The sequence below is a fragment of the Mustelus asterias genome, chromosome 18 (assembly GCF_964213995.1).
Source record: "Mustelus asterias chromosome 18, sMusAst1.hap1.1, whole genome shotgun sequence".
NCBI lineage: Eukaryota > Metazoa > Chordata > Chondrichthyes > Carcharhiniformes > Triakidae > Mustelus > Mustelus asterias.
This window is the reverse complement of record NC_135818.1, coordinates 64,205,876-64,220,337: the sequence shown is the minus strand read 5'-3', so window position 1 is coordinate 64,220,337 and position 14,462 is coordinate 64,205,876. Positions and strand designations below refer to the sequence as shown.

The following is a 14,462-nucleotide window of genomic DNA, read 5'->3' as shown; positions in this document are numbered from 1 at the left end:
CTTGTGTAACACAGAAAGAGTAGTTGAAGAATTGTCGTGAGCTGTTTAATTATCCCACCCCCACACATGCCAGACACGTACATTCCCAAGCACATACTTTCAAATTTTGGATAGCAATGAAAACTTGATAAAATAAAAGCAAAATACTGTGAATACTGGAATCTGAAACAGAAACTGCTGGAAAATCTCAGGTCTGATTTTTTGATTTGATTTATTTTTGTCACATAGTGAAAAGTATTGTTTCTTGCACACTGCACAGACAAAACATACCGTTCATAGAGAAGGAGAGAGTGTAGAATGTAGTGTTACAGTCATAGCTAGGGTGTAGAGAAAGATCAACTTAATGCAAGGTAAGTCCTTGACAGCATCGTTGGAGAATAGAGCCAACATTGAGTTCGGATGAATCTTCGTCAAAGCTTGGCTAACATTTTGAGCCTGGGTGACCCTTCGTCAGAGCTCGGCTAACGATCCAATCTGGATGACCCTTTGTCAGAATTGACATCAGAGCAGAGGATAAAATACGCACCTGTTTAAAATAAACAGAAGGCGTATTGTTTCAATTCGCCAGCTCTGGGCCTTCTTGGAGCTTTCCTTCTCATCCTTGTTATAGCTTTTGACATGGTTCTTATCCCATCCTCCTCTAACACGTTTAACATAAGAACATGAGAAATAGGAGCAGGAGTAGGCCATCTCGCCCCTCGAGCCTGCCCCACCATTCAATAAGATCATGGCTGATCTGATAGTGGTTTAGTTCCACTTACCCGCCCGCTCCCATAACCCTTAATTCCCTTATTGATCAGAATTCTATCTACCTGTGACTTAAACATATTTAACGAGGTAGCCTCCACTGCTTCAATGGGCAGAGAATTCCAGAGATTCACTACCCTCTGAGAGAAGAAGTTCCGCCTCAACTCTGTTCTAAACTGACTCCCCCTTATTTTGAGGCTGTATCCTCTAGTTCATGTTTCCTTTCCAAGTGGAAATAATCTCTCTGCCTCTACCCTGTCTAGCCCCTTCATTATCTTATATGTCTCTATAAGATCTCCCCATAGCCTTCTAAACGCCAACGAGTACAGGCCCAATCTACTCAATCTCTCCTCATAAGCTAACCCCCTCATCTCCGGTATCAACCTGGTGAACCTTCTCTGTGTACTCCCTCCAAGGCCAATACATCCTTCCGCAAATAAGGGGACCAAAATTGCACACAGTACTCCAGTTGCGGCCTCACCAGTACCTTGTACAATTGCAGCAAGACCTCCCTGCTTTTATACTCCATCCCCTTCGCGATAAAGGCCAACATTCCATTTGTCTTCTTGATCACCTGCTGTACCTGCAAACTGAGTTTTTGCGATTCATGCACAAGGACCCCCAGGTCCCTCTGCACAGTAGCATGTTGTAATTTTTCACCATTTAAATAATAGTCCATTTTACTATTATTCCTTCCAAAGTGGATAACCTCACACTTGTCAACGTTATACTCCATTTGCCAGATCCTCGCCCACTCACTTAGCCTATCCAAATCTCTCTGCAGACTTTCCGCATCCTCCACGTAATTCGCTTTCCCACTCATCTTTGTGTCATCCGCAAACTTTGTTACCCTACACTCTGTCCCCTCCTCCAGATCGTCTATGTATATGGTAAACAGTTGAGGCCCCAGCACCAATCCCTGTGGCACGCCACTAGTCACCAACTTACAACCAAAAAAGCACCCATTTATTCCAACTCTCTGCTTCCTGTTAGATAGCCAATCCTCAATCCACGCTAACACTTTACTCCCAACTCCGTGTACCCTAATCTTCTGCAGCAACCTTTTGAGAGGCACCTTATCGAACGCCTTCTGGAAATCCAAAGACACCACATCCACCGGTTCCCTTCTGTCAACTGCACTCGTTACATCTTCATAAAAATCCAGTAAATTCATCAAACACGACTTTCCCTTCAAGAATCCATGCTGCGTCTGCTTGATTGAACCATTTGTTTCCAGGTGTCCTACTATTTCTTCTTTAGTGATGGATTCCAGCAATTTCCCAACTACGGACGTTAAGCTAACCAGCCTGTAGTTACCCGCCTTTTGTCTACCTCCTTTTTAAAACAGTGGCGTAACATTAGCTGCTTTCCAATCAGCCGGCACTTCCCCAGAGTCCAGCGAATTTTGATAAATTACAACCAACGCATGTGCTATTACTTCTGCCATTTCTTTCAGTACCCTGGGATGCATTCCATCCGGGCCCGGGGACTTGTCTACCTTTAGTCCCATTAACCTACCAAGCACTACCTCTTTAGTAATAGTGATCGTTTTAAGGACCTCACCCCCTACAGTCCCATGACCGTCAATTTTCGGTAAGCTATTTGTGTCCTCTACCGTGAAGACCAACTCAAAAAACTTGTTTAAGGCCTCGGCCATTTCCTCGTTTTCCATTATTAAATCCCCCTCCTCATCTTCTAAGGGTCCAACATTTACTTTAGCTACTCTTTTCCTTTTTATATATTTGTAAAAACTTTTACTATCAGTTTTTATATTTTGTGCTAGTTTAGTTTCATAATCTATCTTTCCTTTCTTTATCGCTTTCTTAGTAGTTCTTTGTTGTTTTTTAAAGCTTTCCCAATCTTCTAATTCCCCACTAGTTTTGGCCACTCTGTACGCATCAGTTTTTAATTTAATACTCTCCTTTATTTCCTTAGTTATCCACGGCTGGTTATCCCTTTTCTTACATTCCTTCTTTATCACAGGAATATATTTTTGCTGAGTACTGAGAAAAATCTCCTTAAAAATCCGCCACTGTTGCTCAGCTGTCCTACCAACTAGTCTGCACTCCCAGTCTACATTAGCCAATTCTGCCCTCATCCTATTGTACTCCCCTCTGTTCAAGCAGAGGACACTGGTTTGGGACCCTATTTTCTCACATTCAACCATATTGTGATCACTCATTCCAAGAGGATCCCTCACAAGAAGATCATTAATTTTACCTGTCCCATTACACAGGACCAGATCCAAGATAGCTTGCTCCCTCGTAGGTTCTGTAACATACTGTTCGAGGAAACTATCCCGACAGCATTCTAAGAACTCTTCCTCAAGTCCACCATGTCCGACTTGAGTCAACCAAGCAATATGCAGGTTAAAATCCCCCATGATTATTGCTGTTCGGTTTTTGCATGCATCCATTATTTGCTGGTTTATAGCCCGACCCACTTCAAAGTTATTATTTGGGGGCCTATAGACCACACCCACCAGTGACTTTTTCCCCTTACTATTCCTTATCTCCACCCACAACAATTCCACATTATGCTCCTTAGAGCCTATATCGTCTCTCACTATTGCCCTGATGTTATCTTTAATTAACAGAGCTACCCCACCTCCTTTTCCTTCCTGTCTATCCTTCCGAAATGTCTGATACCCCTGGATATTCAGTTTCCAGTCCTGGTCACCCTGCAACCACGTTTCTGTAATGGCCACTAGATCATACCCATTTGTACTGATTTGTGCCATCAACTCATTCACTTTGTTCGAATGCTACATGCATTCAGGTAAAGTGTCTTTATGCGGACCCGATTTGTTAGTGCATTCTTTTGATTGCACGCTCTGTCCCTACCTTATCGCAAACTGGTTATCCTTCCCCAGACCATCTCCTTGCACTGCATTGACCACCTCCCTTCTTGTGTTTGTCACCTTTTTTACTCTGCCTGAACCCTTGACTCCTTTAACTAGATGAATGTCCTCCTCATTAACCTTCACTCGTACCCTCTCCTTTACCTTTGATTTTGTAATTCCCCATACCCCTGAACCCTCCCCCCCCACTATTTAGTTTCAAGCCGTATTTACAGCCCTGGATATACGATTCGCCAGGACTCTGGTCCCAGCACAATTCAGATGAAGACCATCCCATCTGAACAGGTCCCATCTTCCCCAATACTGGTACCAATGTCCCATGAATTCAAACCCATTCCTCCCACACCAATCTTTGAGCCACGCATTTACCTCAATCTTATTGACCCTGTGCCAATTTGCTTGTGGCTCAGGTAGTAATCCAGCGATGACCACCTTGTTGGTTGTTTTTATAATTTGGCTCCTAGCTTTTCATACTCCCTCTGCAGAACCTCTGTTCCTGTTCTGCCTGTATCGTTGGCACCTACGTGGACCACTACAACTGGATTCTTACCCTCCCACTCCCAAGTTCCTCTGCAGCCCAGATGAGATATCCTGGACCCGAGCACCAGGCAGGCAACACAACCTTCGGGATTCTCGATCCTGGTCACAAAGAACAGTGTCAATACCCCTAACTACACTATCCCCAATTACCACTACACTTCTTTTTTCTTCCTCCACCTGAACGGCTCCCTGTACCACGGTGCCGTGGACAGTTTGCTCGTTCTCCTTGCAGTCCCCGTCCACACTGGGAGCAAGAATTTCAAACCTGTTGTACTGATTCAGGGACTGAGGCTCTTGCAACTCTACCTTCTGGATCCCACTTCCTGCCTCACTCGCAGCCACACCCTCTTGTCCCTGACCCCTGGCTGAATTAGTTAGTCTAAGGGGTGTTACTGTCTCCTGAAACACAGTGTCCAGGTAACTCTCCCCCTCCCTGATATGTCGCAGTGTCTGAAGCTCAGACTCCAGCTCATCAACCCTGAGCCGGAGTTCCTCAAGCAACCAATACTTACTGCAGACATGCTCACTGGGATCCACAATTGGGTCCACCAGCTCCCACATCATGCAGAAACAACACATCACATGACCCTCCATCACAATTAAGTAGTTTAGGTTATTACAAAGTAAGAAATAATCCTACCTGCCTCGCCCGTTTCCGCCTAAGCCCGATGAGCCAAAGCCCTTTAAGCTCACACTCCACTACCTGCTCACTCCACTGCCCGCTGGATAGTGCGGCCTGCCTTTTAAACTTTACGTGCTAAAAAACCCTTCCCAGCTCACCCAGCGGCCCACTTCCGCTTTACTTTTAAAATATCTTTAACAAAAAACAAACCCCCCGAAAAACTAAAAATTAGCCAGTCGCTTACCTTCACTCTTCCGCCACAAATCGATCCTCCTCCTCAGCTTGTTCCGACGAACAATAAGTTTAGTCCATTGTCTTTACCTGATGATTTGTAGGACTCACCTGACGAAGGAGCAGCGAGCACTCCGAAAGCTAGTGGCTTTTGCTACCAAATAAACCTGTTGAACTTTAACTTGGTGTTGTGAGACTTATTACTGGATTTGTAGGACCACAGTGCTGTTTTCAATAGACAATTCCAGGTTGGACTAAGAAAGATCTGGACTTTCCATGTTGTCCAGTTTTGTACCAAATTAAATTTGGAATTTGCTTTGGTGATATTTTCTTCAGTGCATTTGACAGTGACACTCTTCCCATCACCCAAGTGAACTGACCTCAAGAGTCTCCGTTTAAATCCCTCCATGGCCATGTCCCACAATACTCCAGCCTTGCAAGCAGATTCATTCTCTGCTCGGTCAGTATTATCTCATTGGTGACCCACTTGTTTCAACACAGAATCCTTACCAAATGATATTCCCTCTGTACACTTCCCTCAGGAATCAATTTAGACTTTGCATTTTAATGAGACACCTTTACACCCCAACCCATTTTGACCTCTTGTTCAATGAGGAATCAGCTTTGATGAAAGGTCATCTCAACCTGAAAATTTAACTCGTGTTTCTCTCCACTCAGGTTAATTGCATTTTGAAGAACAGGCAAGCACACTGTATCTTATTACCTTGGACACCATAGAACCATTATAGTGGAGGAGGTCATAATTTGGCCATCAAGTCTGCACCGACTCTCCAAAAGAGGAACTTACCCAGGCCATAAAATAGATCACCAAATTACGTTAAATACACTAGTTCATACTTTGCTCTGCATTTATTTACAGAAAATCACAGTAGATACAGAAAATCTTTATTAAATTATTCAGAATAAACTGGAATCTATCTACTAGGGTTATTAGATGCTTTACAGAAAGTTGACTTTTTAAAACAGGCTCTTAATATGTAATCGGTCCTTTATGACCAATCAGAACACTTTTCCGCAGTGAACCAAGTTTTTCGGGATGAGATGACATACGTTGTAGCCTTGGTGACTTGTCAAAACTAAAGACCAGCAGTTGAAACCATCAGTTATGTTATGAAATAACTTTCATGCAAAGTCATTATCTTTTGCAATTAAAATGCCAGATCTTCATATCCTGGTTGGCGTTGGGATAAGGACCTGCAACAGTTGATGCTTCTGTAAAATTCCCTCAGGCCAGTCTTCACACGTGGATGTTAGAAAATACGTATATCAATCAACATTAAGGTAGTAACTTGGCAGATGAGAGTCTCTTGTCCACCATTTGTATTCAGGAAAAAAAATCTATACTTTAAAATCTTAATCCTATACTTAAAGTTACATAAAAACCTTTTTGTAAAAGAAATAGACAACTAAAGAAATAGTAATTTCTCCCTTTATTACCCATGGGTGGGAGAAGTCAAGTACCACCTTTATTTCTATAATCCTCACTCCTATTCAACTGATCTCTCTTCAACTCCCCTTTGAAGGTGTCAATTAATCTCAAACCAACTTCACTCCTCTTAATATCTATTGGTACTTAAAGCATGTGTATTTTGTACATGTTTATATTCATTGTCCAAATTAAATAACATGCCTACTTTTGGTTTATTTTATACATGGATTCTGGATGGAACAGCTACATTGGACAAGTGAATTCTGAGATTAATATGAAGGAAATTAATTTACAATGGCAGGTGAAATTTACTAGCTTTGCTGCACATAGTTTACTTTAGCGCCTCTTTATAAAATGTCAATAGTCCAGGAATACAGCATAACCTAAACATAACACATCTTTAAGACTCATTTTAACTGATTTTTGAATTCAGATTATTGGAATCAACCGTTGGAAGGTAAATCAGCATGACCAGAAGATCTACTCGCAGTTAATCTCAAGTAGTCTTTATTTACAATGTTAAAAACATTTCTCATTCAGGCCCTTTCCTTTCTGCGCTAAACTGCACTTCTGGCAAAGATGAGTTCAATCATCCTTTGATTCCACACAGAAATTGATCAGGGCAAGGTACATACGAGCAATTCTCCTCTTACTGTGGGCAATCACTTAGCATTTCTTTGGTGTCCCCATGATCTGGGGTGAGCGGAGGGTTAAGTGTTTATCTCACCTCCTATCACTGTGGCATGGCAAGTTTAGGGTTTCAATACACTGCCATTTTAACACCTGACTGTGCACCTAGGGTTAATGTTGTTTTACATGTTATGCAAAGTGCAGTGTGTTTTTTAAAAATGGGCTCAACCAATAAATTTCAATAATCTCACCAATTGCTTCCATTTACTTTGCAAAAACTGGTGAGGATATCTCCAAAAACAACCACTGGTTTCAGTTAACTATCTTCTTGAAGTGCTTAGTTTATCAGAACATGTACAAAAGGTCAATAGATAAAGTATTAAGCAAACAAAACTTTTAAATTTAAAATTAATGATTAAAATTCATTCCACTTGAAGAATGAATGCAGAAAAATACACTTTAAAAGGTTAGTGTACCCTCAACTCCAACTAGTTGCATTAGTTTATTCTGGCACTTTTTGCATTCATAGGAAATGGATCCAAACTGCAGTGAGAAAAAACGAAAACTGTTTCTACAGCATGTTTCTTTGCCCTTAATTCTTAGTTTTAAAGAAGATGGCATTATGGCCAGAGGGAGTGGATCAAAGTATGTTGGCAGGCCGTTTATTTCACAGGGGGTATTATATCAAAGTCTGGCTGTATCCTCCACCAATACCTGCACGTCACACGCTTTTTCCACAAGCTGCACTTGTGCGTCACTGGGTAAAGATCAGGAGTACGTGGCTTGGCTAATTTTCCCATTTCATTGTCAAGAAATATTAACATATAAATGTATCCCAAGATGGTTAGAGAGAATTGTTTTATTAACAATCCTGTCCAAAACATGCTGCTCCTTTTAGGTGCAAATAAAATGGGATTAAGCTGTGGAAATAGCTTATTACATGATGCATCATAATGTTCAGATGCCTCCACCTTCTAATTGATCATGAAGAATGTCAGTACATGTTTAACACATTTAGAATACTCAGACACAAATGCTACAAACCACCACTGTAGACACAACATGAACTAAGCACAGGCTGAAGAAATATTAAGTTTAAATTGTAGTCAATATCATTCATTTATAGTTCAAACATTACAAAACACTTAAAACTTGCTGTATGCATTTTTATACATTTATATACATTTTCATTGTGTTTAAAAACCATCAACAGGAGCAACCTGAACTTTTGAAATATTTAACAGAATGACAAATGTGATTTCAGCATCCAAATTTAACAAGATTATGTGGTCTTCCAGACACAATTTAGGTACTTCAACTTCAGGAAGTTTAACTTTTATTATAAATTAAAACCTATTCAGAAACTGAAAAGTAGTAATCTTCGTCCTCTTTGTCATCATCTGATTGAGAGTTTTCTTCACTCTTGAAAAGCTTTCCTACATTTGATTTCTGTGCATCTGAAAAATAGTCATTAATTTTAAAAGCTATTGCAGTTAACACAAAATTGAGTAGATCGACACATGTATATTTAGTACCTTCCTATGCACAGCTCAACCAGTAAATTTCTTCAATAACCTTACCAATTGCTTCCATTTGATTTCCAGAAGATAGTTAGGTTTATATGTCAATGGAATCATAGAATCCCTACAGTGAAGGAGGCCATTCGGTCCATCAAGTCTGCCCTGACCACAATCCCACCCAGACTCTATCCCCGCAACCCCACGTATTTACCCTACAAGTCTCCCTGACACCAGGGGTCAATTTAGCATGGCCAATCAACCTAACCCGCACATCTTTGGAGCGTGGGAGGAAACTGGAGCACCCGGAGGAAACCCATGTAGACATAGGGAGAATGTGGAAACTCCACACAGACAATGGCCCAAGCCAGCAAGCAAAGCCGGGTCCTTGGCGCTGTGAGGCAGCAGTGTTAACCACTGTGCCACCATGGCACCCCTAGCAACCACTGTCTGTTAATCTACTAAAAAGGAAGTTATGTAGCATGGCAGGTATCTCTGAACTAGCAGTGTTCTAGAGATAAGTTTGTACTGCTGGACTGTTTACATTGTCTTATGTTGGTACCAATAGGCTTCCAAATCTAAAACTAGCTTTTGCAGCAGGGCAGAACCAAAGCTGCAATTTGAGCATTAATCAAATTCAATTTGGCAACAACAGTGGCATTAAAAATTAATATGGAGTACAGAACATTCCACAATGAAGAAAGAGTCTTTTTGTCTCCTGGTCTGTCTGCATAATTTTATATTAAGTGTTTGCATCAGTTGGTTTTGCCTAAATTCCACCATCTTTGGAGGTTGCTTTCCTTTCCAACTTCCTGAATTTAGATTTCACTGGCCACAAAAACATGGAGTGGCAGGAAGACTGCTGAGGACATACTAGCAAAATGATGATAAAAAAATGAAAAACAAAACCATCAAAATCACTTTTACAAGAAGTTTGCTACGTTCAGCATGTACTGGTGACTGATAATTACCATGAAGTCATTGGAGTTCTGATTGAAAAGACTAAAAAACAAAACTGCCTTTCACATTTTCCTAGTTGCATAAACACATGTGGGATGAAACAGAAATGAGAAATTGCTACCAGAAAGTGTAGTGGCTCTTACCTTCTATTAAACACGATGATTTTGATCTATATGGTGTCGCGCAAAATGGAAGTTTCTGAAATAAAAATCATTGGCCTTAAAATACTAAGTTATAAAGCTTCTTTATTACTTAAAACAAACAATTTAGTCACTTGTTTCCTACCGATTTTTTATGGACTTTGGACCAATTCTTCTTCTTGCATTTTTTTTGCAGTTGATAAACATATTTGTCATTATTAGCACTATAAAAGACGATAAATAATGGTTATTCCAACATGTCGTAGAGAAATATTCTTAAGATGCGTACACATGAAGACAACTCAATGATGCTCCAGGTTGGTACAAAAATACTTGAGTATGAAGCTTTGGAATTTGCACTTCTAACCCAGGACAAATTCTTGATCGTATGAAATAGTATCACTGTAAAGTCTAAGAGTGTCACATGAATGCCACTTATGGAATATTGCTTGGATGCAAACCAAAATGAAGGAGAGTTGGCAGCATTTCGCGACACTTTATATAACTCCAAGCAGTATGTTTGCATGAATATTATGAAGGCAAACATCAGAAATTGTACAAACACTCTCACAATCCAATTGTATTTCAGGATTTTTCTATTACTAGGTTATAAAGTCTTCTGGCAATAATACAATTTCTCTTTGTTGGTTTAGTTACCTATCAGTGGGTCCCAACATTCGAGGGCTGATGTGATTCCATTGTGGTGTTTTTGCCAAAGGAAAGATTACTGAAGTTGGAGTAGTTGGATTTGTCTGAAGCGTGAAGCCATCATCATCCTCCTCTTGACTGCTTGGAAAGCTGGGAAGCTTCATAATGTTATGAAAAGAAAAATAAATGTTGAAACTCAATTTGCAATTCTGACATAATCAACATTTGTTTGATAATTAAAGGTTTATTACTTGATTTAAGTTGATTTATTTATTAGTCACAAGTAAGGCTTACATTAACACTGCAATGAAGTGATTGTGAAATTCCCCTAGTCACCACACTCTGGGTCAATACACCTAACCAGCACATCTTTTAGAATGTGGGGGGGAAACTGGAGCACCCGGAGGAAACCCATGCAGACAAGGGGAGAATGTGCAAACTCCACACAGACAATGACGCAAGCCAGGAGTCGAACCTCGGTCCCCGGCGCTGTGAAGCAGCAGTGCTAACCACTGTGCTACTGTGCCGTCCGTTATACTTGCACAATATAACTAACTTTACATTCAATAATTTGCACCCAGGGAAATTGGGACAAGATGATATTTTGGGACACAGCTCAAATTTCTAGACAGCAAAGACATTCTAACTAAATAAGGTACGCTTCAAGTCATTCTCTCTCAGATAATGATCTTGTCTTGTTATTTATATAATAGTCTTGAGTATTGCTTTTCATCTTGCACTCCTCAGGACAATCAGATGAGTACCAATGTCAGGGAAACAACTTTATTCTGTATGCGAAGAGAGTGTTGATTGGTTGGCAAGTGAACTTTTGATTGTTTCATTCCTTGGCAATGCCTTGACCAATGAGTGACTATCATTTAGTTATATTTTGTTTAACTGAAATAGGTACAATATGTGCACGTGTCTTTTTCTGTCTGCAAAGAACAGGGCCCTGTGCATTAATATATGCAGCTTCCAGTACGGGCAAATGTGTAATTTTAGCTAAACAAAATAAGTGATAGCCATTCACTGGTTCATTCCTCAGGAAATGTCCTGATCAATTAGAATCAAACTGCCTGTTTTAAATTTCAAAAAAAGCTTGGCAGTTAACTGTCAGTCATCATTAACTGGTACATTCTCCATGGAAAAGCCTCTACCAATCAGAGTCCACTTGCCAACTAATCAGCTCTTCTCGGACTATAAAGTTGTTGTTTCGCCCGACATTGGTATTCTTGTGACTGTTCCGGGGGATGCAAGGACAGAAAGCTTTGACAACATTTTTTAAAATCAGGAATACTCCAAGTTTTGTACTATCAAATTACGATTAGTATTGTAACTGTTGGGCTGGTGACAGACAGCAGAGGAAAGCTGCAATGTCCCAACAGCTGACATTGGTGAATAATTTAATCCTGATTAGATATATTCTAATATTACAAAACTGAATAATCTTTTCAAGAATCATCTGAGGAGAATTTCATTGCTCCTTTTTCCCATTCGTAGCGTTGAGTCACCTTTAGCAGCCATGACTTGCTAACAGTGCCCTAGCAATAGTCAAGATAACAAATTAATTCCTTGTAACTAGCCTGTCGCATGCTTTAGAGTTCAATTGGAGAAGGTTTATCAGAGTATTAAATTGTGTTGTGAAGAGACCATATTGTCTCATCACTTCCAAAATTACATATATCATCGAATATTGACGACATCCTTCCTGATATTCAAATTTAAGTAGAAATTATCTTTAGTGACACAAACTATTACATACGACTAATACACTCACTTACTATTGAAGGTGAAGAGCGACAGTTGCAGGGAGTGCTGACTGAGAAATCAGACTTGGAGCCTTTATTTTTCCCATTCACTGATTTATTGGTTTGAAAAATCAAGGGCAAATGTAGATGATAATGATAACATACATTGATACAGCACTGTGAATGTGGTATTTGCACCCAAGATTTCTGATCACCACTCTCCAGCTGCCCGCACCCACATAACAGCAGTTCCAAATCCAAAAAGAAATTCGGTCCATACATTTAGATTGGCGATTTGCAGCTTGGTTTGTTCACATAATGGTCACCTTGTTTTCATGAGCATGATTAATTCCTCAAACATATTAGCAAGGAACAAGACAAGATTGAAAATTCCAAAAAATGACAATAATGCCTCAAAACACTGTTAAATGAAGAGGAATTACATAAAATTGGTTCTGAATTGATGCACCTTTTTAAAAGTTCATTCATAGGATGAGATGCGGTTGAAAAGGCCAGCGTTTATTGCCCATCCCCAATTTCCCAGGAGGTGCTGAATGCACTCGAGTGGCTTGCTATGCCATGTCAGAGAGCAGTTAAGGGTCAGCCGCATTGGTCTGGATCTGACGTCACATGTTGGCCAGACCTGATAAGGATGGTAGATTTCATTCCCTTAGAGAAATTAGATTAGTGAACCAGGTGGGTTTTTAACAGTAGTTTCATGGTCACTATTATGCTTACTGTTTTTAGTTCTAGATTTTGCTTAATTAATTGAAGTCAAATTCTGCAGCTACCATGGTCATATTTGAACTTGTGTCCCAGGCCTTCATCCCATGTTTTAGGTGTTACCATCATCCTGGGCCTGGGCACCTCCCTCTGCGGCTGGATCCTGAACTCCCTAACTCACAGACCACAATCAATAAGGATAGGCAACAACACCTCCTCCACGATCACCCTCAACACCGGGCCCCACAAGGCTGCGTTCTCAGCCCCCTACAGTACTCCTTATACACCCACGACTGTGTGGCCAAATTCCCCTCCAATTCGATTTTCAAGTTTGCTGATGACACCACAAACAATGAGACAGAGTACAGGAATGAGAGAGAATCTGGTGAACTGGTGTGGCAACAATAATCTCTCCCTCAATGTCAACAAAACAAAGGAGATTGTCATCGACTTCAGGAAGCGTAAATGAGAACATGCCCCTGTCTACATCAACGGGGACGAAGTAGAAAGGGTCGAGCGCTTCAAGCTTTTAGGTGTCCAGATCACCAACAACCTGTCCTGGTCCCCCAATGCTGACATTATAGTTAAGAAAGCCCGCCAACGCCTCTACTTTCTCAAAAGACTAAGGAAGTTTGGCATGTCAGCTACGACTCTCACCAACTTTTACAGATGCACCATAGAAAGCATTCTTTCTGGTTGTATGACAGCTTGGTATGGCTCCTGCACTGCCCAAGACTGCAAGGAACTACAAAAGGTTGTGAATGTAGTCCAGCAAACCAGCCTCCCATCCACTGACTCTGTTTACACGTCCCGCTGCCTCGGCAAAGCAGTAAGTATAATTAAGGACCCCACGCACCCCGGACATTCTCTCTTCCACCTTCTTCCGTCAGGAAAAAGATACAAAAGTCTGAGGTCACGTACCAACTGACTCAAGAACAGCTTCTTCCCTGCTGCTCAGACCTTTGAATGGATTTGCCTTGCATTAAGTTGATCACCCTAGCTATGACTGTAACACTACATTCTGCACCCTCTCGTTTCCTTCTCTATGAATGGTATGCTTTGTCTAGCGCGCAAGAAACAATACTTTTCACTACGTTAATATGTGACAATAATAAATCAAATCAAATGACATAAAACTGTCCTGCCTGTTAACTGAAAATATTCTAGTTACAGAGGATTAAAAACACAATTTTTGAAAGACAAGAATTAAGGATCAAAGGTAGTATGCTAACAGTTTCATAATATAAAAAACAGGAGAACAAGTGGGTCATAAAGCCTCTTGATGCCATCACAGCAACAGCCTGAGCCTCAAGATCATTACTAGTCCAGTGACATTAACAATACACCACTATCGTCCCTGAAAATGCAGAGTGGATCTGATACATTTAAGTTATACAAGATAAAGAAAGGCTCTCAATCAATAAGAATTGGCTCTCAAACAGTCGCTTGGTAGTATATAACTTGAATCCCATCCAATATTAGATGTTTTGTTTTGGGTTTTGCAAGTGTGGTTCCATTGAGTATGGTCTGCACTCTGTCTATCAGAGGAGCATGCTGTTTGATTCAATCAGCCACTAACTGGGACATAAAGCCTTTGTACCATTCAATAGGATCATAGCTGAACTTCTACGCAACTCCACTTTCCC

At 40.7% G+C, this 14,462-nt stretch overlaps 1 protein-coding gene across 2 annotated transcripts in view; it reads right to left on the bottom strand.

Annotated features, from left to right (window-relative positions):
- Positions 1 to 5,859: 5,859 nt before the first annotated feature.
- mis18bp1 (MIS18 binding protein 1) overlaps positions 5,860 to 14,462 on the bottom strand; it is a 58,990-nt gene continuing 50,387 nt past the window's right edge. For both annotated transcript variants that reach the window (XR_013500049.1, XM_078234156.1), the window contains 4 exons: positions 10,355 to 10,503; positions 9,843 to 9,921; positions 9,701 to 9,755; positions 5,860 to 8,537 (listed from right to left, as the gene is read on the bottom strand). Coding sequence is in view for 1 of the 2 variants with exons in the window: in XM_078234156.1 (XP_078090282.1) it covers positions 8,434 to 8,537; positions 9,701 to 9,755; positions 9,843 to 9,921; positions 10,355 to 10,503 (387 nt within the window). In the remaining variant the exon portion in view is untranslated. The remainder of the gene's footprint in view (positions 8,538 to 9,700; positions 9,756 to 9,842; positions 9,922 to 10,354; positions 10,504 to 14,462) is intronic.